General features: G+C 42.7%; 1 protein-coding gene and 1 long non-coding RNA gene across 3 annotated transcripts in view; both read right to left on the reverse strand.

Moving 5' to 3' along the window:
• Positions 1–4,295: 4,295 nt before the first annotated feature.
• LOC125306868 lies at positions 4,296–7,943 on the reverse strand. Of its 2 annotated transcripts, none has more exons than XR_007195615.1 (3): positions 7,805–7,943; positions 6,878–6,987; positions 4,296–4,755 (listed from the first exon to the last, which is right to left on the reverse strand). It is a non-coding gene; the product is annotated as an uncharacterized LOC125306868 (long non-coding RNA). The 2 variants fall into 2 exon arrangements; XR_007195616.1 differs by having other exon boundaries at positions 7,783–7,943.
• Positions 7,944–7,981: 38 nt separating this feature from the next.
• Positions 7,982–25,059, reverse strand: part of LOC125307644 (disintegrin and metalloproteinase domain-containing protein 19-like) — a gene marked incomplete at its 3' end in the record, with an annotated part of 43,098 nt that continues 26,020 nt past the window's right edge. Inside the window, 7 exon segments of the mRNA XM_048263698.1 lie at positions 7,982–8,191; positions 8,745–8,835; positions 9,472–9,610; positions 10,105–10,213; positions 10,548–10,625; positions 17,736–17,949; positions 21,679–21,787. Coding sequence (XP_048119655.1) covers positions 7,982–8,191; positions 8,745–8,835; positions 9,472–9,610; positions 10,105–10,213; positions 10,548–10,625; positions 17,736–17,949; positions 21,679–21,787 — 950 coding nt within the window.

Genomic DNA, 25,059 nt, shown 5'->3' on the forward strand with positions numbered 1-25,059 from the left:
CTACGGCTGCTTCTTTTCTAATAAATGTGGGTGTGTCAGGGATGGGCAGGAGGATGAATACAGAAGCCTGGTGGAGAACTTTGTGCAGTGGTGCAAACTCAACCACCTCCAACTCAACACTTCAAAGACCAAGGAGATGGTGGTGGATTTCCGCAGGTCTAAGCCCGCTCTGCTACCAGTCTCCATTGATGGGGTCAATGTGGAGGTGGTAAATACCTACAAGTATCTGGGCTTACAACTGGACAATAAACTGGACTGGTCAGCAAATACTGAAGCATTCTACAAGAAAGGGCAGAGCAGTACTTCCTGAGGAGGCTGCGGTCCTTCAATGTCTGCAGTAAGCTCAGTCTGTTGTTGCCAACAGACTGAGCTTACAGACTGCCAGCCTCTTCTATGCTGTGGTATGCTGAGGAGGAAGCACACAGAAGAAGGATGCTGGGCGACTAGACAGGCTGGTAAGGAAAGCTGGCTCTGTCATGGGAGCCGAACTGGAGTGCATCACTTCAATATCAGATAAAAGGACCCTGAGCAAACTGATCAACATCTTGGACAATGAATGTCATCCACTCCACAGCACTATTATAAAGCAAAAGAGCTTGATCAGCTGGAGACTTCGCTCACTGCCATGCACAACTGAAAGGCTGAGGAAGTCATTTGTCCCCAGGGCCATTGAACTGTTCAATGCTTCACTAAAGGGAAGAGGAGATATAGACTTCTCTGCATAGTCTGTCTGCCTCTCCACCCTCTCCATGTTTGAGTACTGACTGCCCACTACTGTTTTACTGCTACACTGTTTTTCATGCTATATTAGCACACATGACCAATGGCTTCTGCTAGTTTTTATATTACCTTGTCTACATTATACATTACTCTTATTTGTCCATATTATTTATGCTGGTCTCTAGACCTTATTTTTGCACTGTTGGACTACTTTTTGCACCTTCACCATGACACTCACTCTCTTGAGCACCTTATCATGCACACAGAACTACAGGCCAGTCCCAGCCCTGTCACTGCAAGCGTCTTATGCTTGATCATCCTCAAGCACACTGTGGATTTAATTTATATAGTATATTTAGTATTTAGTTTTTCTTATCTTCTACTGTCTCTATTGTACAGTGGAGTTTTGTTATATGTATATACTTATATTTACCCTTTCTGCTGTGTGTTGTGCATGTTGTGTGTGATGTCTGTATGCTACTGAGACCTTGAATTTCCCTTTGGGGATCAATAAAGTATCTATCTATCTATCTATCTATCTATCTAATGGGCTACATTAAACATTTCACGGCCACCAGGTGGCAGCATAGCACTGTACTTCAGGGCTTATTTGGGTGTAAAGCAAGTAGTGAAATGGCATCATCTGTAAATCGTAAATGTAAATCAGGTTTATAGGCCAAGTGTACTTGCGTATAAAAGGAATGTGGTCTCTGCATTTATCCCATCCATGAATATGTGAAACACACAGAGCTCACAGTGAGGTGAAGCACACACTAACCCGAGTAGTGAGCTGCCTACAGTCATGGGCGGATTATGAACTTTTGGACCCCTGGGCCCAGATGTATTAAGGGCCCCCCACTTATTGTCATATATGTGGGAGGGGGGTGGGGTTGGGGGTCCTCCCCCAGAATTTTTTTAATCTGTTTTATGTGATTTCCTGTATTCTGGTGCATTTTGGGGATGGGCAATACTAAATCCAATCAGATTCATAGCCTACATCCTGATTTGTTGATATTGAGGCAATGATTTCATGCAAAGGCTTGGGCTTCAGGGCCCCCTGGGCCTGGTAGGCCCGTGCAGTAATCCATCCCTGCCTACAGTGAGGTGAAGCACACACTAACCCGGAGCAGTGAGCTGCCTTGTAAAAGTGGTGCTCAGGGAGCAGTGAGGGGTTGGGTGCCTTGCTCAAGGGCCCTTCAGCTGTGAATGTGGGCATGGGAGAGCAGTACTCAACCACTTTTACCCCGCCCACATTTTTCCTACTGGTCTGGGATCGAACCGGCAAGTGGCAAACCTTTCGGTTTCAAGCCCGAAGCCCTAACCAGTAGGCCACAGCTGCCCATATTGTGGCCATGCAGCGCAATCAGGACTGATCGAACACAGGTGGGTTCATAACGACCGATCGACCACAGGTGGCTATATGATGACTCATCGACCACAGGTGCATTTATAAACTACTGATCACAGGTGGGTAAGAAGTACTCAGTGTCACTCCCCGATTGTGAGTCGCTACCGGATGTGAGTCGCGCATGCGTCACTTTGCTACTTTGTGACTACCTGTGCTGTTAGCCACAGAATAATGACATTGGCCTACACAGCAGTAATGTATTATTTAGCCTAAGGCATCACATTTTCACGGCATGATCTCTAATGTCAGTTCTAGATTGGAGGCTGAAGTAGCCTGCTAGCAAGAGACTTCTGTAATATCAATAAAAATTGACCTACATAACGAAGTTTGTTCACTGCTGGCAAGTAAGCAATCAAGCACAATAAAGGCGGTCACTTGAATGGCGTTTGCTAACGTTAGCAATCAAACAATCTTAGATATCTAAAACGTTTTTGAAACAGAAAAGTGAATTATTTTATGGATTTCAGTCGGATCCCTTGGCGTTATGCCGTAAAACCTATCAATCTGAGCATGCGTGACTCACATCTGGGAGTGACACTCAGTACAACAGTTTTATTTCCTGTTTGAGCTGTATTTCCTGTTTGAGTTTCCCCAGGGAGGGGTGTGGTCAGCTGAAGCTGGATTTGTCCCTGAGTGACAGCTGAAGCAGAGGAGAGACTTGCAAGTGGAGAGAGGATGCGTGTGTGTGTGTGTGTCATCTCCTCACAGATCAAGAGCCCTCTTCCTGCTAGAGATCCAATCGTATTGCAGTGTCATGGACAGTGTTGCCACAGTTACCTTGAAAAAGTAATCTGATTACTGATTACCGGTACTCCTTTAAAAAGTAACTTAGTTACTTTACTGATTACTTGATTTTAAAAGTAACTAAGTTAGATTACAAGTTACTTTATTAGTTACTTTCAGCAGCTGCCGACAACACCCCCACCGCCTCAACATAAAAATGATAACCGGTTTTGCCAATACTCACTATACTGGAAGTGCATTTTAACAGTAATGTCAACAATGTATAGCAGACATCCCAACCTAACCTACTTAATTACTGAAATTCAGATGTTTGTTCAATAATGTCTAGTCAGTACACCAAATAAGGAAGGCCTATTGATAGAAATTGTTTTGTTTGATTTTGTAGATTTTTTTTCATGTAGCCTTTTGGCAACTAGCCATTTAGTATAGGCCTGAGTAATATGCAAATGAAATTACACTTGTTAAACTCACCTCAACAAGTCTTTTGCAATCATTTAACCCGCCGTGAGCAATGCTAAAGTCGCTGTTACAGTGCAGTGTGCAAGACTATCATTATGTTTATCTTATGAGACAATTGGGTACACTTTTGTGTAGTCTGATGTAAAATGGGTCTTAAATCTTCCTTTTTGAGGGGCACTGACGCTGCCATGACGCTCCTGTTCCTAGATACACTGACTGAACTGATTAAGTTCGGGAGAAAAGAGATATAAGCACACTTACACTGAAAACTGATTGGTTGATTTAGCAAAACAGACCAGGATGCTCTCTGTCTTGGATGCGCTTCAGGCACAAATGCACCACTCCTCTCCTCTGTGTGCGCGTTAAACTCATGCACACACGATTTGAAGTCCGGTCTGGTTTGAGTGCTCTGGTTCGCTCTAGGTTCCGGGAGATTTTATGTAATTTGCGGGCGTCAGGAAGCCGCTATCAATATGTGGGTGACTCCCAAAACTTCGGGAGACTTGGGATGTCTAGCTAGACAGCACTTTGTCGCCAGCACAGAATGTACAATGTACCTTAATGTTGTCATGTTTAGCTGACACAAACTCAAAATAATGACTGATAAAATAGTAACGCACAGTAACTTAGATAAGTAACTTTAATCTGATTACTGGTTTGTAAATAGTAGCGTGTTAGATTACTCGTTACCGAAAAAAGTGGTCAAAATAGACTAACGCGTTACTGGCATCATTGGTCATGGACTTCCTGTTTCAGAACCAATCGTACTGCAGTGTCATGGACTTCCTGTTTCAGAACCAATCGTATTGCAGTGTCATGGACTTCCTGTTTCAGAACCAATCATACTGCAGTGTCATGGACTTCCTGTTTCAGAACCAATCGTACTGCATTAGGCATGTTCGTCTTCATGCAGATCTGTGCAGATCTGACTTGATGTGATGCATGCTGGGTTGAACATAATGAAGAGCTCCAATGTGTTCAACCCAGCATGCATCACATCAAGTCAGATCTGCACAGATCTGCATGAAGACGAACACGCCTAGTGTAATGGACTTTTGCTAAAGCAGCAGTCATGTTGTGTCATCAGAGTCGAGTCACATTGTATGCTAAGCTGCTGTAAACCCACACCCATGCACACCACATACATACACACACACTCCTCACACACACGCACAACGCATACATAAACTCATTCACAATTGTTCTAATCAAACATTCTAAAATTTATTTAATCTGTCCGGCAAAACACACATGCACACACACACACAGCTTGTATTCCTCTGTACACACACACACACAGCGCATGTTCCTCCGCACACACACACACACACACATGCTTGTGTTCCTCTGCACACACACACACACGTGTTCCTCAGCTTGGCAAGACTGTTGCTCAGCTCTGCTTTGTTACATCTTTCTGGGTCCTGTAACACATTAGAACACATAACACATTAGAACACATAAACTCTCTAACACATTAGAGCACAGAACACATTAGAACACATAACACATTAGAACACAGAACACATGACACATTAGAACTAGGGCTGTCAATCAATAACAAAAATTGAATCAAATTAATTACACAATCTGTGATTAATTCATCTAAATTAATCGCATATATAATTTTTGCTGTGACAGTATTTGAAATATTTAAATTCAAATCGAATCATTGAATAATCAGCATTAGTGACATTAAAGGAACCGTTATATAAGAAATGTACTTCAATTAATCATAAAATAGCCTTGATATGTCACTAGACATTAAGAAGTCTTGTTCATTTCAAATACTTATATCACTGACAACAGTAGTCCGGCCAGGATATTGTCATTTAAAAAGTGAAGTTGCAGCCCTCAACTGATGTTGATGTTGTGTTTTGTCATGTCATGTTGTGTTTTGGCCTGATGCGCCACCCTCCACCTATCTACTAATCACAAAGTTAGTAGTGTTTCGGCATCGGGGTTGGCAACCTCAAGTCGGGGGGGAGGGGAGGGGGAGGGGATACACCGCTCTACGGTAATTTGAAAGTGATTGCAGCACCAGTTTTGGCCACAATCTTACATATGGTTCCTTTAAAATTCAAAAACTCTTTTATTATTATTTTCACTGTTCAAATAATGGCCATAATAATCTATGATATGACCTAATATGCTGAGAAAATAAATTCAAAAGTGCTTCGGGAAGAAGTTTTCATTACAAGGCATTTCAGGCCACAGATATAACCTAGGGGACACAATGAAAATAAATTAACACTCCCCTCAATGTCAACACTATTTCTTTGCATAGAACTCCAGTGATATGCAAATTCCTTGCTGCAGACATTGCAGAGGACTTTATTTTAATCAACACTTTATATTTTTAACACCATCAGGACATTTTTTAAAAGTAAATGTTCCAATCAATGATCTAGGCAGCACATTTTCTTCTCTCTCCTTCATTTTACAGTCTAATGGTTACTGACTAGAACGGCTTGGGGTCAAAGGTCATACGGAATCGATTAATCTGCACTATTTTTTTAATCAGTTATTTTTTCTCAAATTAATTAATCGAAATTAATCAGTTATTTTGACAGCCCTAATTACAACACATAACACATTAGAACACATAAACTCTCTAACACATTAGAACACAGAACACATTAGAACACATTACACATTAGAACACAGAACACTTTAGAACACAGAATACATTAGAACACATACACTCTCTAACACAATAGAACACAGAACACATTAGAACACATAACACATTAGAACACATAAACTCTGTTAGTACACCCCACACAGGGACACCCAGCAGACCGACATCTACAGCCCTGAGCAGTCAGGCTGCACAGAGGCAGGGTGTTCCAAAGTAGTTTGGGGGCATAATGGATGCAGCTTCTCCACTTTGTTTGTGGAGCATGGCTAGCTGTCAAAATAATGGAGATTTCACGGGTTCCTCACCCAAAATCTTTACTGATATGGGGCTTAAACTTAACTCTCTCTGCATCTAAGATGACACCGAGGTTTATTACTTTTTGGGACAATTTCAACATTCGTCTTTCTGTTGCTATCCCTCTGCTGACAGCAGGAATTCAGACGACAAAACTGCTGCACTAATTAAAGGAGCAGAGAAGCTAGGTCCTAAGTCACCGGTAGCTAGTCTGGAGATCATTGACTATGACTGTGTGTACATATTGGCTTTAAATTGTGCTCTGCCAACAACAAGTAAACATATTACTTGTGTTACCAATAGCCTCCCCTTATAGAAATGACTTTGTTTCTTTTGAAGAAGTCTGCAAATTCTTCTGTTAGAGGATGCCTTAAATGGGTTTTCTTTTTTAATCAAGGTGTCAGTTTCAATCTGCCACTGTCAAGCAGAGCCTAATTCACTGTTATCTTAAATAGGTTAATCTCAATCTAAGGTCGCCTTCAAGCAAGCAAAGCAAGCAAAGCAACAGGACAACAGTACAGAGACGGACAGGTCCAGTGGTCGAGCTAATGTTATGAGAGCATTAAAATACGGGATATTTCAAGGGAAAATATTAACGTGAGGGTTGACACCTTGCACCGGCTGGCTCTCTGGGCAGCAGAGGGGAGTCAAAGCCACTAGGTGGCGCCAGCTCGCTTTTCTGGGCCTGAAGGGGCTTTGATTTCGCTTGTAGTCCACTCTGCTGGAGTAAACACACACACACACACACACACACATACACACACACAGAGAGGTAAGTCCTCAGTCTCTATCATGTGAGGCTGTATTGAGACACACACACACACACACACACACACATAGAGTTAAGTCCTCAGGGCCAGATATACGTACATTTGCGAACGTAGCATTATCAGCGCCATGGCCAACCGCAGAAACCGCACGCTATGACATTTATATTAACGTCGTATTTATCAAACCTGGATTTCATCAGGTAAACAGTGCCTTTCTCCGCCCCCTACCGCAATTTACGAAGGTTAACAACTTAACAACATACTTCAATCACATTAAATTAACTGATGTCAACATTAAAAGTAATCAAACGTTTAGCGATCATGAAATAATACAGGTAATAAAAATAATACAAGATGTCAACAAGCAGGGAGATAATGAAGATCAGTAGTTCTACTCAAACTACTTGTGCATGTAGGCTATGGAATATTGGTCAAATCTAGCAAGTAGGAAAGTTTAACGTGAAAGTGAAATTTATGCTTCTCCTCCCATCTCTTTACACAAAACTCCCACTTTCCCCTGACCCTCCCATGAATGCATATGCATGAGGCTGAAAAGTGCAATTGGACATTCTCAGCTCCCTCAGTGCGGCCTGTTTGTACATACCTCGCAATTTTTTTACACGCACGTTGCAAAACAAATAGGCCTGAAGTGGGCGGAAAAGCGTTACATCTGGCCCTCAGTCTCTATCATATGAAGCTATGAGGTCTTCAGTTCACCCATCAGCCCATGAGTATGTGGCTCTCACCTCTCTTCTGATTGGCTCTCACCTCTCTCTTCTGATTGGCTCTGACCAGGCAGAAGGGTGGCGGCCGGGCGGGGGGGTCCGGTCGGGTGTGTGTGTGTGCAGCGGGGGTGGTGTGTGAGTGTGGGGGCTGTGTGTGTGGTGTGTGTGTGTCGGGGAGTTGAAGCGTCTGTGTAGGGTGTGTGTTGTGTGCTGTGTGTATGTGGCCTGGTAGACTGGGTGTTGTGGTGTGTATTTTTGGTGTGTATGTTGTATTGGCATCTGGTCCAGCGTGTGATGTGTGTGTAGAGTGTGTGTGTGTGTTCTTCATCGTGTGTGTGTTCCGGGCATAAGCAGGGATTGGGGGAGGCTTCGTGGTTGGCCTGACGACAGCATTCCGTGAACCGGGGGTGTGGCTTGGACGGACACTAGCCTAAAGAACAGGGGTCAGAGGTCAAACACACATCACATAGACCTCTGAAGTTCGCCTACAAAAAAGAACCAAAACGGCCATCTTTGCCCATATAAGGAGATCCGGTTGTTAATTGAAGCTAACTACCTATGGCAAGTTGCATCAAGTTAGCTCTGGGGTAGCAAAAATCTAAGTGTGCCGCCTTCACGTAGCAGAGATCACAGTATCCACTCGAAGGCAGAGGACAAAAGTGTGTTCAGGAAAACGTCTGCATTTCAGACTTTTTCATCCCCGCGAGAGTTTAAAAGATGCGATAATTCAAAATCCCCATGTTATTTTCCCATAGGAAAAATCGCCAGATATCGGATGTCAAAGATGGCTGCTTTTTTGTAGGCGAACTTCAGAGGTCTATTGCTTCCTGTTTGTAATCATGTGATGTCACTTCCTGTTTGTAATGTGATGTCACTTCCTGAGAATAGTGATGCCAGAGGGGATCTGTCATACACTCAGGATGAAAGACTGACATTAAGAGTGTGTGTGTGTGTGTGTGTGTGTGTGTGTGTGTGAGACTTACCGTTGGTGTGTTTTGGGCTTCAGGATTCCTGAGTTGGAATGTTGGGTTGGCATGACCACTGGCTTCACTTTTAGAGTTCGATACCGAGGAGCTAAGCACACACACACACACACACACACACATACACATTAACACATTGCAATTCTGTTTAGTGTGTCCATGCATGATTTAGGGTGCCATCCACATGGACACGACAACATTTTTATTTTTCTGAAAATGTAAATGTTTCGTATCGTTTTGTCCATACAACATGTTAGGTGTCTGAAACGCACTTCGAAAACGGGTTCTATAATGGAGATTTTTGGAAACGGTCATTTTAGAGTTTTTGTGTGGACGAGGTATTTTCTGGCAATGGAATGGAAGCCTTTGGTTCTTGTTTGGATGGGGCCTAGATTTCAGAGTAAAAGTTTTCTTGTTCCTACAGTGGCCTGCTGTGAGTGTTTGGAGCCTCGCTATGAACTGGTTGTGTGATTGTGTGGTTGTGTGTATTGAGTTGATAACAGCCTTTTCTAGTGTGAGACTGAAAGGTTAACATTGCTATGAACTGACTACCCTCGACCCTATCCTGTGTGTGTGTGTGTGTGTGTGTGTGTGTGTGTTGTGTGTGTGTGTGTGTGTGTGTGTGTGTGTGTGTGTGTATGTGTGTGTGTGTGTGTGTGTGCTTGTGTGTGGTGTGTGCGTGTCGCGTGTGTGGGTGTGTGCGTGTGCACATAATCAGTCTTCTCACCGCTGATCGGTTGAAGCCGCTGGAGGGGTGGGAGTCTTCAGGAGGCGGGGTTTGTGTTTGCAGCACCACCAGACGCCCACTGCAGCCAATCCCACGAGCCCACTCAGGAGGAGGAGCAACACCACAGGATGTAGAGTGCCTGGGATCAGAGGTCAGAGGTCGCTGATCAGCCAATCAGAGCCTGAGGCTACACACAGCATGTTAACACATAAACACCTGTATACACACACACACACACACACACATTATTAAGTGATGATGAGCTGTGACTCACCGTGTACACACACACACACACACACACATTATTAAGTGATGATGGGCTGTGACTCACCGTGTACACACACACACACACACACACACACACATTATTAAGTGATGATGGGCTGTGACTCACCGTGTACACACACACACACACACACAGACACACACACACACACACACACACACACACACACATTATTAAGTGATGATGGGCTGTGACTCACCGTGTACACACACACACACACACACACAGACACACACACACACACACACACACACACACACATTATTAAGTGATGATGGGCTGTGACTCACCGTGTACACACACACACACACACACACATTATTAAGTGATGATGGGCTGTGACTCACCGTGTGGGGCGATGGGGCCGCTGTCCACACTCCCCCCCTCCCCCGGAGCAGAACAGTACGGGGGGGCCCACCCTGAGTCACAGTGGCAGTGATGCCTGTTATTACACACCTAACACACACACACACACACACACACACACACACACACACACACACACACACGGAACACAATGGGGGGGAGGGCATCCTGAGTCACAGTGGCAGTGATGCCTGTTATTACACACCTAACACACACACGGAACACAATGGGGGGGGAGGGTATCCTGAGTCACAGTGGCAGTGATTCATTTTATTACACACCTAACACACACACACAGAACAGAATGTGTGTGTGTATGTACATGTGTGTGTGTGTGTGTGTGTGTGTGTGTGTGTGTGTGTGTGTGTGTGTGTGTTTGTATGTGTGTGTGTGTATGTACATGTGTGTGTGTGTGTGTGTTTACCCCATGCCCGTGGCAGTTAGCATTGCACTCATCTGCTCTCAGGAAGGATGCATTTCGACACTCTCCTGAGAAACAGATCTACAGAGAGAGAGAGAGAGAGAGAGAGAGAGAGAGAGAGAGATGAGAGGAGAAATAGAGAGAGGAAGAGAGAGATGAGAGATGGAGGAGAAATAGAGAGATACAAAGTGAAGAGGTAGAGAGATGAGAGGGAGAGAGAGAGGGAGAGAGATCAACAGGGACAGAAGGAAGACAGAAAGAGACATGAGCATGTGCATCAGTGTCACATCACGCAAAACAAACAAACACATAAACAAACACAACAAATAGAAGTGGATGTGAGTCGAGCCAGCTTCGTCTGTTTCTTCCCATCTCTATGGCCACGGAATGTTAAATTATTCTGTAAGACAGGGGTTCTCAAACTTGTGTGGGCCGGGGACCCCTCATGGAGTGGAAAATTCTCCAAGGACCCCTCATAATCGCAACACATAAAAGCATGACTAACATGAAGTTAATTATGTAGGTGTATAGCCTTTTTTCTGTTAGATGCTTATGTTATATGTGTTTTTAAAAACATAGAGTGCTAATACCACAATAGTCATGTCAGCAAACTTTGACAGTATGTAGGATTTTTTTTAAAGGATTGTTGTTTCTTTGTCAAATGTAGGCCTATTGTGTTGAACACATAGTGTTTGCTTCACATAACTTTCATTTTTTTGGTGGTTAATTAATAATAAAGTGTTTTGACGTATTGATGTACAGATCAATTGGGCAAATACTGATACTGTAGCATTTTTCGCCATACAGTATAAGACAATTTTATATTTTGTAGCACACTTTGTCAGGGACCCCCTGAAAATGTGCTCCGGACCCCACTTTGAGAACCAATGCTGTAAGATATTAGCAATCGTCTTTGTTTGTATTCTGTAATTCATAATTAGCTTTATTTTTTGGAAACAGTTGAATTAGTTTGATTGTGAAATTTGTTGTGCGATGTTGCTCCCTGGCTCATAAACTAGTAGTTCATAAACTGCTTATTTCTTACATGCCTGAAGTATTAGGTTCAACAGTGGTGTTTGAGGTTGCTGTGTTAAGTTCAGTTGTATGTGATCACAACACAACTCATAATCAATCAAATCAGTTTATTTTGCCATATGAGACAGGAGCTAGCCTACAGACCTGCACAGGACATTTGGCCTATTCTGTTTTAATTATATAATTCTTCTGATTATATCATCAAACGACACTCATGTTCACTTGAAACAGAGGGGCAGAAGATTGGAATGACATGAGATTGATGAGCACGAATTTCACGAGACATTAGAACAAACTGTTCAGGTACAATATATTCCTGCCGTTTAAACGTTGCACTTTTTTTCCTTAATAGCTTTCTGGTAATTGATCTCTGGCCGTTCGTTTGTGGATGACTGTAGATAGTTATATGATATGTATGTATTTAGCCGACGTGTCCGTACACATTAGGCCAGTGGTTCTCAACCTTTTTTCAGTGATGTACCCCCTGTGAAATATTTTTTCAGCTAAGTACCCCCTAATCAGCGCAAAGCATTTTTAGTTGAGAAAAAAGACTTAAAACAGAGCGCTGTGACATCAGTGTCTAATTTATTTAACTTTGGAACCATGACTCCATCCATAAACTTCAACCACGACTCCATCGTTTAAGTTTTGACAGTGATTGACAGGTGATGGCGGGTTTCCTGACATATTTATTAAATAATTGTTTTTAAAGTATTTTGGCATGGATCTACCTTTTAACCCTAAGCTGTTTTAGGGCATTTTCACTACCTTTATTTATAAGGATTTATTCTGATCATTGTAAGTGCCACACACACATATTATATATTGTTTTTTTTTTCAGCAGAATCTAGGCTATCCAGATCTGCCATCATTTCATGTATTAGAACTAGCATTGATTTTAATTTGATTTTTAAAGAATTAAAATATAAAAAGCGTATTATAAAAATTCTTATATTTTGATATGTATCTCACCACAGCAAGCTCCTAGCTCTTCATGCATTTCATGTGTGTGTAGGGCAGACTGTCCTGAATCTGGAAATATCATTGCCATGGTGAAGGAATTCTATGGGGCTGAGCAATTTACAGACATATGTGGTGTGTGCCTTACAGAAATAAATACCATTTTTCAATTTAGTATATTTAATGACCTTTCTGCGCTCCATATCTGTGACAAAAACTGATCTGACCTAACTTGACCCGAGTTTACGTGTTATAGCCTGTGTGTGCCTATCTGCACTCATGATTTTCTACAACTTTTTACTACATTGCCATGAACAAAGTAAAGGCAAAAAAGGTATTTCTTTGCTGAAAAAAATGGGATGCAATATGAGCCTTGAATTGGATGCCATGCAGGAATTTGGTAGGATCTAAAAACCGGATTATGAACATTCTTTGCCATAGAGAAACATACAATAGCGTTGGATTATAAACATGCTTTGCTACAAAAACAGACAAAAACGTGAGGTAAATCGAGCTATATGAAGTTATTATTTTGCTGTCACTTCGTCTGTTTTATAACCCAGAAGGATGTACTTGCTATCAATGGATAGCCCTGTGTCTCCTCTTTCATCTGATATGCTTGCCATATCTATGCGTTCACGGGTTCGTGAGTAATTCAAACGAGAGTAATGGGTGTGCAGGTGAACGCAGAGAAGTAATATGGTGCAATTTGATTTAATTTCATGATTTTTATTTTCATACTTTAACGTACAGACAAGTGCTTTGTCTCGTTGGAAAGCCCCACTTCTGCTCTGTCACGCAATAAAGGTTTCATCTCGCTGCGATGAACAGTTGCGGAGCAATGTAAGAGAAGACAGGGTGTGTTTTTTGACACACTTTGCGTCAATCGGGTCCTAAGGGTTAAAATCTCACGTACCCCCTGGAGTGCCTTCACGTACCCCCTGGGGTACGCGTACCCCTATTTGAGAACCACCGCATTAGGCTACACCATAGGCCCTCTACACCATCTCTACACCATCTCTACACCACAGGCTTTATTGAGAATAAAACACTTCACAGCTGTTAACCATCACCATCCTCCAGTCCACAACCATGAGGATCTAATGAAAAAAGATCATTTGTTGTCTTTTTGCTTCCTATTGTAAAAACCCACTGCTACACTAGTGGTCGGCATCTCTCGGTAGATATTTGATTTTAAAATGTCTGTGCATCCTAACTCTGGTAGGCTAGCCTACCACTCTGCCTACGACTCCAGTTGTAAGCAAACGGTGACATGAAATTATGACGGAGGTCCAAAACCTTAATTGTTTTCATATGTTGTCACATATATCTTTGATGATCATAAATGTTCCCTCCAATACCATTTTGAATCTGTTTTAGTAAAAGACCACAATGCCAAATTGAATTGAAAGTCTTGGAAAAATGAAACAACCAAATTGTTTTCTTTTGTTTTTGTTGTGAACATATTTATGTATAAGTGTGTAATGTATGTGGTCGGTGGTTCTGTGCTTTGCCATGAAATCAATCTGACAGCTACTGCACAAATCCTTCTCCCTCCCACATCCTTCTGTTATTATTCCCTTTGTCTATGGTAATACCACTGTAATGATCAATAGAACAGCTTCCCTTTGTCTATGGTAATACCACTGTAATGATTTGGATTGACTGTATCTCCGTCTATGGTAATTATAGATCAAATGTATCTCTGTCTTTGAAAATTGGGACAATTAGATTTTTTTTCATAATTGTGGTACATGCTCAACTATTACAATCAAAATAAACTCTCTCTCTCCCTCTCTCTATCTTTCTCCCTCTCTCTTTCATCCTCTCTCTCTCTCCCTTTCTCCCCATCTCTCTCTCTCATCCTCTCTCTCTCTCCCTCTCAATCTCTCATCCTCGTCAATTTTGTTTAGGCCATGTTTTTCAATTAGGTAATTTAGGGGATTCTTCTCTGGGTTTCCATCCCTCAGCTGGGCAGCAGTATGGTGGTATCTGCATGGTTCACTGTGTTGTAGGTGATGCCAGAATTTTGCCGCTCTTTTGTGGATATTGAGAAGGAGAGGGAATCTTCCTAATTCAACTCTACAACCCATATTCGAGCAACTTTTGTTCACTCCTAATATATTTTTACAGAACTCTAAATGAAAAATTTCAGGCTGGCTTTTGTCCCATGTTTCCAAATTGTCTTTGTATTTGGTGCCCCAAATCTCACTCCCGTATAATAGGATTGGTTTAATTACAGAATCCAACATTTTTAACCATATTTTTAACGGGGGGATTGTATTTAATTAATGATTTCCTTAAAATGTAATATGTTTTCTTGCCTTTTCTGTTAAATCTTTGATAGCTTTGTCAAATTGTCCGGTATATGAGATTATTAATCCTAGATAACAATAATGTTTCACTTGTTCTATTGATTGTTTGCCAATTGTGAAATGGTAATCGTTAGATGTTGATTGTTTTTTTTGGAAGATCATAATTTTAGATTTTTCATGATTGATTGGTAGGGCCCAAGTTGTGCTATATTCGTTCATTATATCAAGGCTTTCTTGCAGTCCCTCTGCCGATGGCGATAGTACGAGCAGGTCATCTGCAAAGAGTAGACATTTTATCTCTCTACCCAGGAGGTTAAGCCCTGGGGAAGAAGTTTTTTCTATGTTGGTGGCCAAATCATTTATATAAAGGTTAAATAAAGTCGGACTAAGACAGCAACCTTGTCTGACTCCTTTGGTCTGGTTAAAAAAATCTGTTACTTTATTATTTATTTTTACACAGCATTTGTTATTGCTATGTCTTTTATGATATTATAAGTTTTCCCCCCAATTCCACTATTAATTAATTTTAACATTAGTCCCTCCTGCAAAATTGAATCAAACGCTTTGCTGAAATCTATGAAGCAGCCAAATAATTTACCTTTTTTAATTTTATTTACATGCCAAATTGTTTGAAGTGTATATATATTTATTATATTATTGTTTTCTGAGAAGCCAATCTGGGATGAATTTAGGATATTATTATTTTTAATGAAGTTTGTTAATCTATTGTTTAGAATTCCACAAAAAAGTTTTCCAGGGTTGCTGCCTTGAGATATACCTCTGTAATTATTTGGATTAAATTTGTCGCCTTTTTTATGAATTGGAGTAATGTGGCTCACTTTACAATGATCTGCAAAGTGGCCCAAAGAAAGAATCATATTGAATAATTTCAAGATTGCCTCTCTTAATTTAGTTGTGCTGTGTTTCAACATTTCATTGTAGATTCCATCACTGCCGCATGATTTTTTGTTTTTAATTCGTGCATGGTTATTGTAGAGTCTAATTGATTTCATTTATCCTTAAGTTTTTTCAATTTATATTTTAAGTTTTTTTGTTCATGATTTAGGCTATTTTTTTCATACATTTTTTTAAAATGTTCTGTCCATTTTCTGCCATCCACAAGGAGGATGGAATTGTCTTTTTTAGTTTTGTTAAAGTTATTCCAGTGATCCCAAAAGGTAGCCTGGCGAGCCAGACCCACATTAAAATGTAGGGTCTGGGCACTCACCGTTCGCAGTGCTCAGTCCGAGGGGCGGGATAATCAGTTGTCTTTCAAATTCCCTCTGCACACAATAGGGCCTTAATGGGATATTTGTTTTCAAGTAGCAGGGAATTCAAGCCAAACCGTTGCAACTCTGCCATCAATCATTGTTTCATGTTAAGCCCACCAAACGACTCTATACACGATTTCAATGTCCTGATTAAGTTTCAATTTCTGGAGCTCACAAGCCAACGGAGAGTTGCTAGACTAGCCCTAGCCGCTAGGGGCGCGTCTAGATTTCTAGGCTACCCAAAAGGTGTTTTGATCTAATGCATCTTCAATTTGTTTTAGTTGGGTCTTTACATGATTAGTTTTTTTGTGTCTTAGTAGGGATTTGTATTTCTGAAGGGTGTTATGATATTGTGATCTAATATCTTGATTTATTGGGTCTCTGTGTTTTTTATTTGAACATATTCTCAGTTCCTATCGCAATGTTCGGCAGTCTTTATCAAACCATTTGTTTGTATTCATATTATTTCTTTTTTAGTAGTATATTTTACTTTCTTTTTTCTCTTTTGCCCACTGTAGAAAAAAATGTTGTTAATCTTTCAGTAGCTAAGTTGATGTTTTCTTTATCATTTTCGAATTTGGTGAAAATGAAAGAGTAGATCATGTTTTCTATTTGGATGCAGTTTAATTGTGTTTTAAATTGTTCCAGATTGTCATCGTTCCATATGTATTTTACGGGGAGTGGGTGTAGGGCTGATGTAGATTGTTGGTGTTCAAGACGGGTTCTTTTTAAGACTAATGGTGATGTGACTATGGTCCGATAAAGGCAGCTGAGGCATCACCATGAAATAATTTATTTGATTTGGGTCTAGGTCTGTTATAACATAATCCACCACACTGCTGCCCAGGGATGAGGAGTAAGTGAATTTGCCCAGAGAGTCACACCTTGTTCTGCCATTGACAAGGTACAGACCCAGGGTTTTACAAAGTTGTAGAAGTTCCTTGTCATGTTTATTGAGTATAGTTAAAAGTATGCCTTTGTCTACTCACCACAGTGTTTTGTTGGAGTGTTGTAATATATTTTAGGCCAGATGGGTCAACATAATCAAGGTCATTTCCTGTCCGTGCATTTAAATCTCCCATTAGTAGTATTTTCTCAATGGGTTGAAATTCAGTGATACCTTTTTTTAAGATATCAAATGTATCTTCAGAGTAATATGGTGACTCATACGAAGGAATGTACAAGGCAAATAAGTAAGTGTCTTGGCTGGAGCATGTAAGCTCTTTGGAGAGTTTAAGCCATATATATGATGGTCCTTTTCTTACAATGTGAATATGTTGTTAAAGTGACTCTTTGACCCAAACTATAATTCCACCTGAGTTCCTGCCACATTTAATATTGGGGTGTTTAATAGAGGGTATATGTACAGTATATCTCTGTAGTTAAGTAAAGAATAGTGTTCCTGTCCTTTTTTAGCCCATGTTTCAAGTGCTATCAATATATCTGAGTTATTTACAATATTTACAAAATCAAGGTCTCTAATTTTCTCTCCAAATGAAGAAGAATGCATTCCCTGAATATTATAACTTGTGATTTTGAGAGAATTCATTACTATAATATTATTAGCCAGAAAATAGAAATATAGAAATCTCTCTCTCTCTCTCTCTCACCCCGTTTTCTCCACATCTGGTGCCGGTCATGACAAGGCCAGGGTCCAGTGTGTCCTCGCTGGTGTCGCTGGTCTCTGCGGTCTGGTACACGTGTGTTCCCTTACAGGTGACGCGGTGCGGCCCGCTCAGCACCGTAGTGGGGATGACCACGGCGTTCCTGCTCACCGGACGCTCCGCACCGGACACACACTGGATCTTACCGCACATGGCGTCTCTGCAGCAACACACACACACACACACACACACACACTAAAGTTAAAGTTTACAGATATCTAGCAGACACTTTTTTCCAAACTAACACTGACTCGCAAAGATGGCAATCGACATACAGTACAGTACACACACACACACACACAGACATACACACACACATACAGTACAGTCTGTGTGCGTGTGTGTGTGTGTGCGTGTGTGTGCCAGGGTATCCGTTGTCCGGTAATTGCCGGTAGTGTTAATTTCGTCAGACGAGACGAGAGGAAATATGTTCGTCAACGACCTTTTTTTTCATGACTAAGACGAGACGATGACGAGACTGCACTAATGTCCTGAAACACTGACTAAGACTATCTTAACATGCATTATTGTTGACGAAAAAAGACGAGACTAAAATGTTTTGCATGAAAAAAAAACTAAGATAAAAATCTCTCTTTATTTTCGTCTACAAAATGACAAGACAGAATATCTAGCTGTGACGTTTTCAAAAGTTTCCTGCGCAGCAGCTTTCCTGTAGGCTAGTCTACGTGCTGCTGCTGCAACCCTGCGGCTGCAACACGAAACTAAATGGAACAAGAACACTACATTTCTGCCAGACTAACTGCAAGCGAACTACCTAAGCTTTATGCCACAATGCTACATACCCAGACGTTGAAGCTTCTCTCATACATAAACAAATTAACATCCCCCAGAATGTCCATACGAAACTGTTCAGCAAGTAATGTCAACTATTTAACTAGTTACACTGATGATGCAAAGTTTGCTAGCAAGTAAGCTAATAGTTCCTCTGAAGGGAAAATAACATGGGGATTTTGAATTATCGCACCTGTTAAACTCTGGCGGGGATGAAAAAGTCTGAAATGCAGACATTTTCCTGAAGACACTTTTGTCCTCTGCCTTTGAGTGGATACTGTGATCTCCGGTACGTGAAGGCGGCACACGATTTTTGCTACCCCAGAGCTAACTTGCAATGCAACTTGCCATAGGTAGTTAGCTTCAATTAACAACCGGATCTCCTTATATGGGCAAAGATGGCCGTTTTGGTTCTTTTTTGTAGGCGAACTTCAGAGGTCTATATAGAGAAGTTCCAGAGAATGTCTAATAAGGGGAGAACTGCCACTCTCGGAAAACGTCCGGTTTCTGAACTGGTTGCAGTTCCTTCTGTGGTTCCACATGAGGGCGCTCGTCCACGAGTGCAGAATGAATGGAGGTCTATGGAGCTGTACCCCTCAAAATCCACTTTTCTCGGGATATCATTTTTTTTCCAAGTAATTTGAATATTGTATTCGAAAGGGGAGGCAAAGAAAATACACTTGGTTGAGTATTATATTTTTTAAAGTCACTTAATTGTTCTAAAAAGCCTTTCAAACGTGTCGTTGACGTCATTTATTAGCACAATGCTAGTGAGTTATGGGCAACAACGACCCAACCTGTAAGAAATCAAAAGGACATAAGTACTCGTTCATTCAACTTTTGACCTATAACCCATGTTGAAGTTATACAAACTACAATCAAATCTGAATTTGTCAACAACAATGCGGTGAAAGAGACAAATTTAGCCGTCTAGCTCCACTGATTCCCATTCATTTTGCACTCATGGCGATCGCCCCCGGTGGAACTCTGGTGGAACTGAAACCAAAATTCGGTACAATGGGACTTAATACGGAGTGGCCAGGCTCTCCGTAGACGGGCTCTGGAAGTTTGCTAGCAAGTTAGCTAAGATGGGGAATGTGTTGCGTTTGGGCGCATATCGCCATCTAGCGTGGCGGAGTAAAACATGAATACTTGGGTCTACGACAGTGTTTCTCAAACTTTTTCAGACGAAGGACCACTTAACTAACCAATAAAAAAGAAATGCACGGACCACTTAGCTAAAAAAAAAGATTAGACCTAGTTCAACAGTATATTAGCCTACACAGTAGGCCTACTCACTGAACCACCTTGCTTATTGTCTTTGCACTTTGCTTATTGTGTCAGAGGATATGATTTAAACTGGCATATCTTAGACAGTGTTGCATAACTGTTTGGATTTACATAGAAGTTGGTTCAATATTGCAAACAACTCATCTGTATTATATTTTACCACGTCTGCTCGCGGACCACTTTGGATAGCCAGACAGTGGTCCAGTCAAATCTTTTACTGTCTATGGTCAAATCCCAGCCGAGCTATAACTAGCTCGACTTACCTGTGCATGTAAACATCCTGAATGACAAAAAATCAGAATGAGTTATTATAACAGACGAGTAGCCCTGTGGACACACAATATTGTTGGAAAATTGAGATGTGTGAAACACTATTTGAATGAAATGGTAATCAGAAATAATTTGTTATAAAAAAAGACTAAAATGTTTTGACTAAAACTGACTAAGACTAAGATACCTTTAGTTTTCTTTTGACTAAAACTAGACTAAAATGACGAAACTTTTAGTCGACTAAAACTTGACTAACAAAAATTATATTTGAATGACTAAATATGGCAAAGACTAAAAAGGACATTTCGTCACGAGACTAAGACTAAGACTAAATTAAAAATAGGTGACAAAATTAACACTAATTGCCGGACAAAACATCCGCCTAAAATGTAGGCCTATACTAAAGCAAGAATACGTGCGTTGGCTATGTTTTAAAGGTACAGGCTCTACCGAAAGTTATTAAACAACACGCATATGCTGAATTTCAAATAGGAAGCGCACGCTTAAAACATCCATTAAACGACGAAGGAATGAGTGAGACGGTTCAAACATGGCCAGGCCTGGCCCAGGCAGACTAGCCTTAAAAGATTTTTCAGAGGCCAGACGCGATGGATTATGGTAAATCGGTAATGCCTGAAGCCTCAGATGTCTGGTCAGCTCCACCACCACCAGAGAAAAAGCCGAAGTGTCAGGCGTATCTGTTGGAATCAGTACCGTTGGAAGTGGAGGTGTGGAGGGTGCGGCCGCACTAAGACACTTGTCATTTTTCGTGTAGACAGACCCATAGCTACACTGGACATGCAACTGTGTTCTGTTGCCAGAGCATGCTTTCTCTGTCTATGATCAGCAGGGTTAGGGCCTCCTCGACAAGGAGATTGCTGGTCCGTGGATAATTTTATCATTGAACTGCAGACCGAAAGAAAAAGAAACTAAACATTTTCCAGAATAGGAAATAAATCAATTTGTTATCAAATAAAGAGGCATAGCATTAGGGGGTAGTGGTGTGAGCGCTCATTCAATGTGTGTGCACATCTGCGCAAGTGAAACTGTTGAACCACTGGAGATAGCGTGGGTAGCAGCAACGAACAACATAGCCAATTTAAAACAACAAACAAAGCGGATTTTTGCTGTCCATGAAAACAGCATAGATACTGGCTAGATCTTTGAATTGACACTAGTTAATGTTTAATTAACATGTTGCATTCTATAGAGCCTGATTATGTCATTCTTTAAGCTACATAGCCTGTCTCCAGTTTTCATCAACTTGACTAATTAGGAAGCGATAATAGGACATTTGACCGGCATATCATCAAAATGTCCGGAAAACGAAACCTCTGCCGGTCACTTTGATTGGCACCATTTCCAAGCGGAAACTCTGGCGTGTGCGTGTGCATGTGCGTGCGTGCGTGCGTGTGTGTGTGCGCGTGTGTGTGCGTGTGTGTGCGTGCGTGTGTGTGCGTGCATGTGTGTATATGCGTGTGTGCGTGTGTGTGTGTGTGTGTGTGTGTGTGTGTGGCGTGCGTGCGTGCGCCCTCACCTGTGACTGCACTTCCTGTATTTTCCCTGCAAGTCTTTGCCACAGTTTCCATACTGATCTCCAGCCTGGTTCACCTCAGTGAAACACACCTCGGGAGCAACACGCGCACCTACACACACACACACACACACACACAGACATCAGTTAAACACACCTCGGGAGGAACACGCGCACCCACACACACACACACGTGCACCCACCCACCCACACACCACACACACACACACACACACACACACACACAGACATCAGTTAAACACACCTTGGGAGGAACACGCGCACCCACACACACACACACACACCCACACACACACACACACACACACACACACACACAGACATCAGTGAAACACACCTCGGGAGCAACACACGCACCTACACACACATACACACACACAGACATCAGTGAAACACACCTCAGGAGCAACATGCGCACCTACATACACACACACACACACACACACACAGACATCAGTGAAACAGACCTCCTGCCTTTCCTATCTAAAGTTATTGAACGAGCAGTCTCCAAACAGGTCTCTGACTTCCATTCACAGAACAACCTCCAGTCCGGCACTCTCAACCTCCAGAGTGGCAGCATGTCGAGGTAGCTCTGTGTCTTTGTGTTTTTTTACCGTCTTTTGTTTACTTTTTACTTTACTTTTTATTCTATCCTATGGATATGGATCTATTACAATGCTCCAGCGGCAGCAAACTTGCGTACACAAGGGATCAGCTGCTTGCACTACGACGGAATGCTGATAGTGTTCACGTAAACATCCCAGAGGAACTGTGGTGCTTTTGGGGGTGCAGAGCGGGAGTTAAAGTGAGGACGAGGTGTCTGGAGAAGAAGTGGCGATACAAGCCCTCAGTTCCTTCGATGGTTATGGGAAACGTGAACTCATTGGCCAACAAGACTGACAAACTGGCTGCCCTGGTAAGAAATCAGAAGTTGTACAGGGATTGTAGTTTGTTATGCTTTACGGAGATGTGGCTAACAAGCCATATCCCTCCGGCGAACGTTGAGCTGCCCGGCTTCAGTGTAGCTCGTTTGGAAAGAGACTATAAACTTTCTGGCAAAAGAAGGGAGGTGGACTGGTGCTATACATAAACAACAGATGGTGCAATCCCGGACATGTTACAGTGAAGGACACTGTATTCTGTAAGGATGTGGAGCTACTAGCGGTCAGTCTACGACCATACTACATGCCGAGGGAGTTCTCGCACGCCATTGTCTGTGTTTATGTTCTGCCACAAGCCCTCCCGGACACAGCGTGTGACGTCATTCACTCTACAGTCGCAAGGCTCCAAACTCAACACAGTTCTCTGGTGACTTCAACCACATTACACTGGATTCCACCCTCACAAACTTCTACCAGTTTGTTGACTGCCCAACTAGGAAAAACACAGTGCCACCCCCCTTCCCCCACTGGGGAAGTCGGACCACAACCTCATTCATCTTCAGCCAATGTACAGGCCAAAAGTTCAGAGGCTACCAATTGCCACTTGCACCTTCAGGAAGTAGACACCAGAAGCGGATGAGGCTCTGATAGACTGCTGACTGGAGAGTGTTACAGAATGGAGAGGTCACACATTGCACTACTGACTATCTGAACTTCTGTATGGACATTTTTGTTTCCACAAGGACTGTACGCTGCTATCCAAATAACAAGCCTTGGATAACCAGTAATGTCAAGACCCTTCTCAATAGGAAAAAGATGGCGTTTAAAGAGGGGGACATGGCAGAGCTGAGGCGATTACAGGGGAAACTCAAGAATAAGCTTAAAGAGGCTAAGGAGGACTACAGAAGGAAGATGGAACAGAAGTTGCAGGAGAACAACATGAAGGAGGTGTGGGACAGTATGAAGTCCATCACTGGCCTTAAGAAGAGCAGCAGCTCTGTGGAGGGAGACCTGGACAGGGTGAACCAGTTGAACCACTTTTACAACAGGTTTGATTGCCCTGCACCAGCTCCAGACACTGCTCTTGTTTGCGTGCCTGCCCTACCCCCACCTCCCAGTCTCCCAGTCTCTCCAGCTCTGCATCCAACGATCTGAGCCCCATCACCCACGCCCTGCCCCATCTGATGCCTCCTTGCCTGTGCCTGTTGAGGTGTCCACGACCCTGGCAGCCTTGACAGGGACATCAAGGAGGTGGTCATCCCCCAGCCCCCCCCCCCACCACCTCATTACCAGTGCAACACCCCCACCATCACTGGATGTGCACTCCTCCCACACATGGCAACCACAAACAATCGAGGTGACGCGACTTCAGTCAACAGCCATCAGACACATAGACCCCCAGATGCCTCCCCCCTCCCCTCCCCCCTCCATCATCACTGCAGATCAGGCTATCGCACCCCTCCCCCACATGGTGACCACGAGCAGTGCAGCAACAATGGCTTCAGTCAACAGCCATCAGCCTCTAGCCACACGACAACCCGCTCAGAAGCACCCCTCCTCCTCCTCCCCCTCCCCCCCTCCCCCATCATCACGGCTGGTCAAGTGGGTCAGGACAAAAAAAGCGCTGCACCCTCGAGGAGGCAGCCGGGCCTGACAGACTGTGTCAAGGCTGCTCAGGGCCTGTGCTGCTGAACTGGGGGGAGTCACTGAAACACATCTTCAGCCTGAGTCTCCGTCTCAGGCGAGTCCCAACACTGTGGAAGACATCATGTCTTGCCCCGTCCCTAAAGCCACACCCAAGTGAGGCTTAATGACTACAGGCCTGTTGCTCTAACATCACACGTGATGAAGACAATGGAGCGACTGGTCTTGTGCATACTCAGACCCCAAGTACGCCAGGCACTCGACCCACTACAGTTTGCATACCCGGAAAAAGTGGGTGTTGATGATGCCATCACTTATCTCCTACACAGGACACATTCTCACCCTAGACAAGGATAAAAGTGCTGTGAGAATCATGTTCTTTGATTTCTCAAGTGCTTTTAACACCATCCAACCCCTCAGGCTGGGAGACAAGCTCTTGCAGATGGGTGTGGACGCTCACCTGGTATCCTGGATTACAGATTGCCTGACCGAGCAGCCACAGTTTGTTAGATTGAAGAACTGTCTCTCAGACACTGTGATTAGCAGCACCGGAGCTCCACAGGGAACTGTGCTGATGATACTGCAATTGTGGGGTGTGTCAGGGATGGGCAGGAGGATGAATACAGAAGCCTGGTGGAGAACTTTGTGCAGTGGTGCAAACTCAACCACCTCCAACTCAACACTTCGAAGACCAAGGAGATGGTGGTGGACTTCCGCAGGTCTAAGCCCACTCTGCTACCAGTCTCCATTGATGGGGTCAATGTGGATGTTTTACCAGTCTGTTGTTGCCAGCGTCCTCTTCTATGCTGTGGTATGCTGGGGAGGAAGCACACAGAAG

This window comes from Alosa alosa, chromosome 14 (assembly GCF_017589495.1).
Source record: "Alosa alosa isolate M-15738 ecotype Scorff River chromosome 14, AALO_Geno_1.1, whole genome shotgun sequence".
Classification (NCBI taxonomy): Eukaryota; Metazoa; Chordata; class Actinopteri; order Clupeiformes; family Clupeidae; genus Alosa; species Alosa alosa.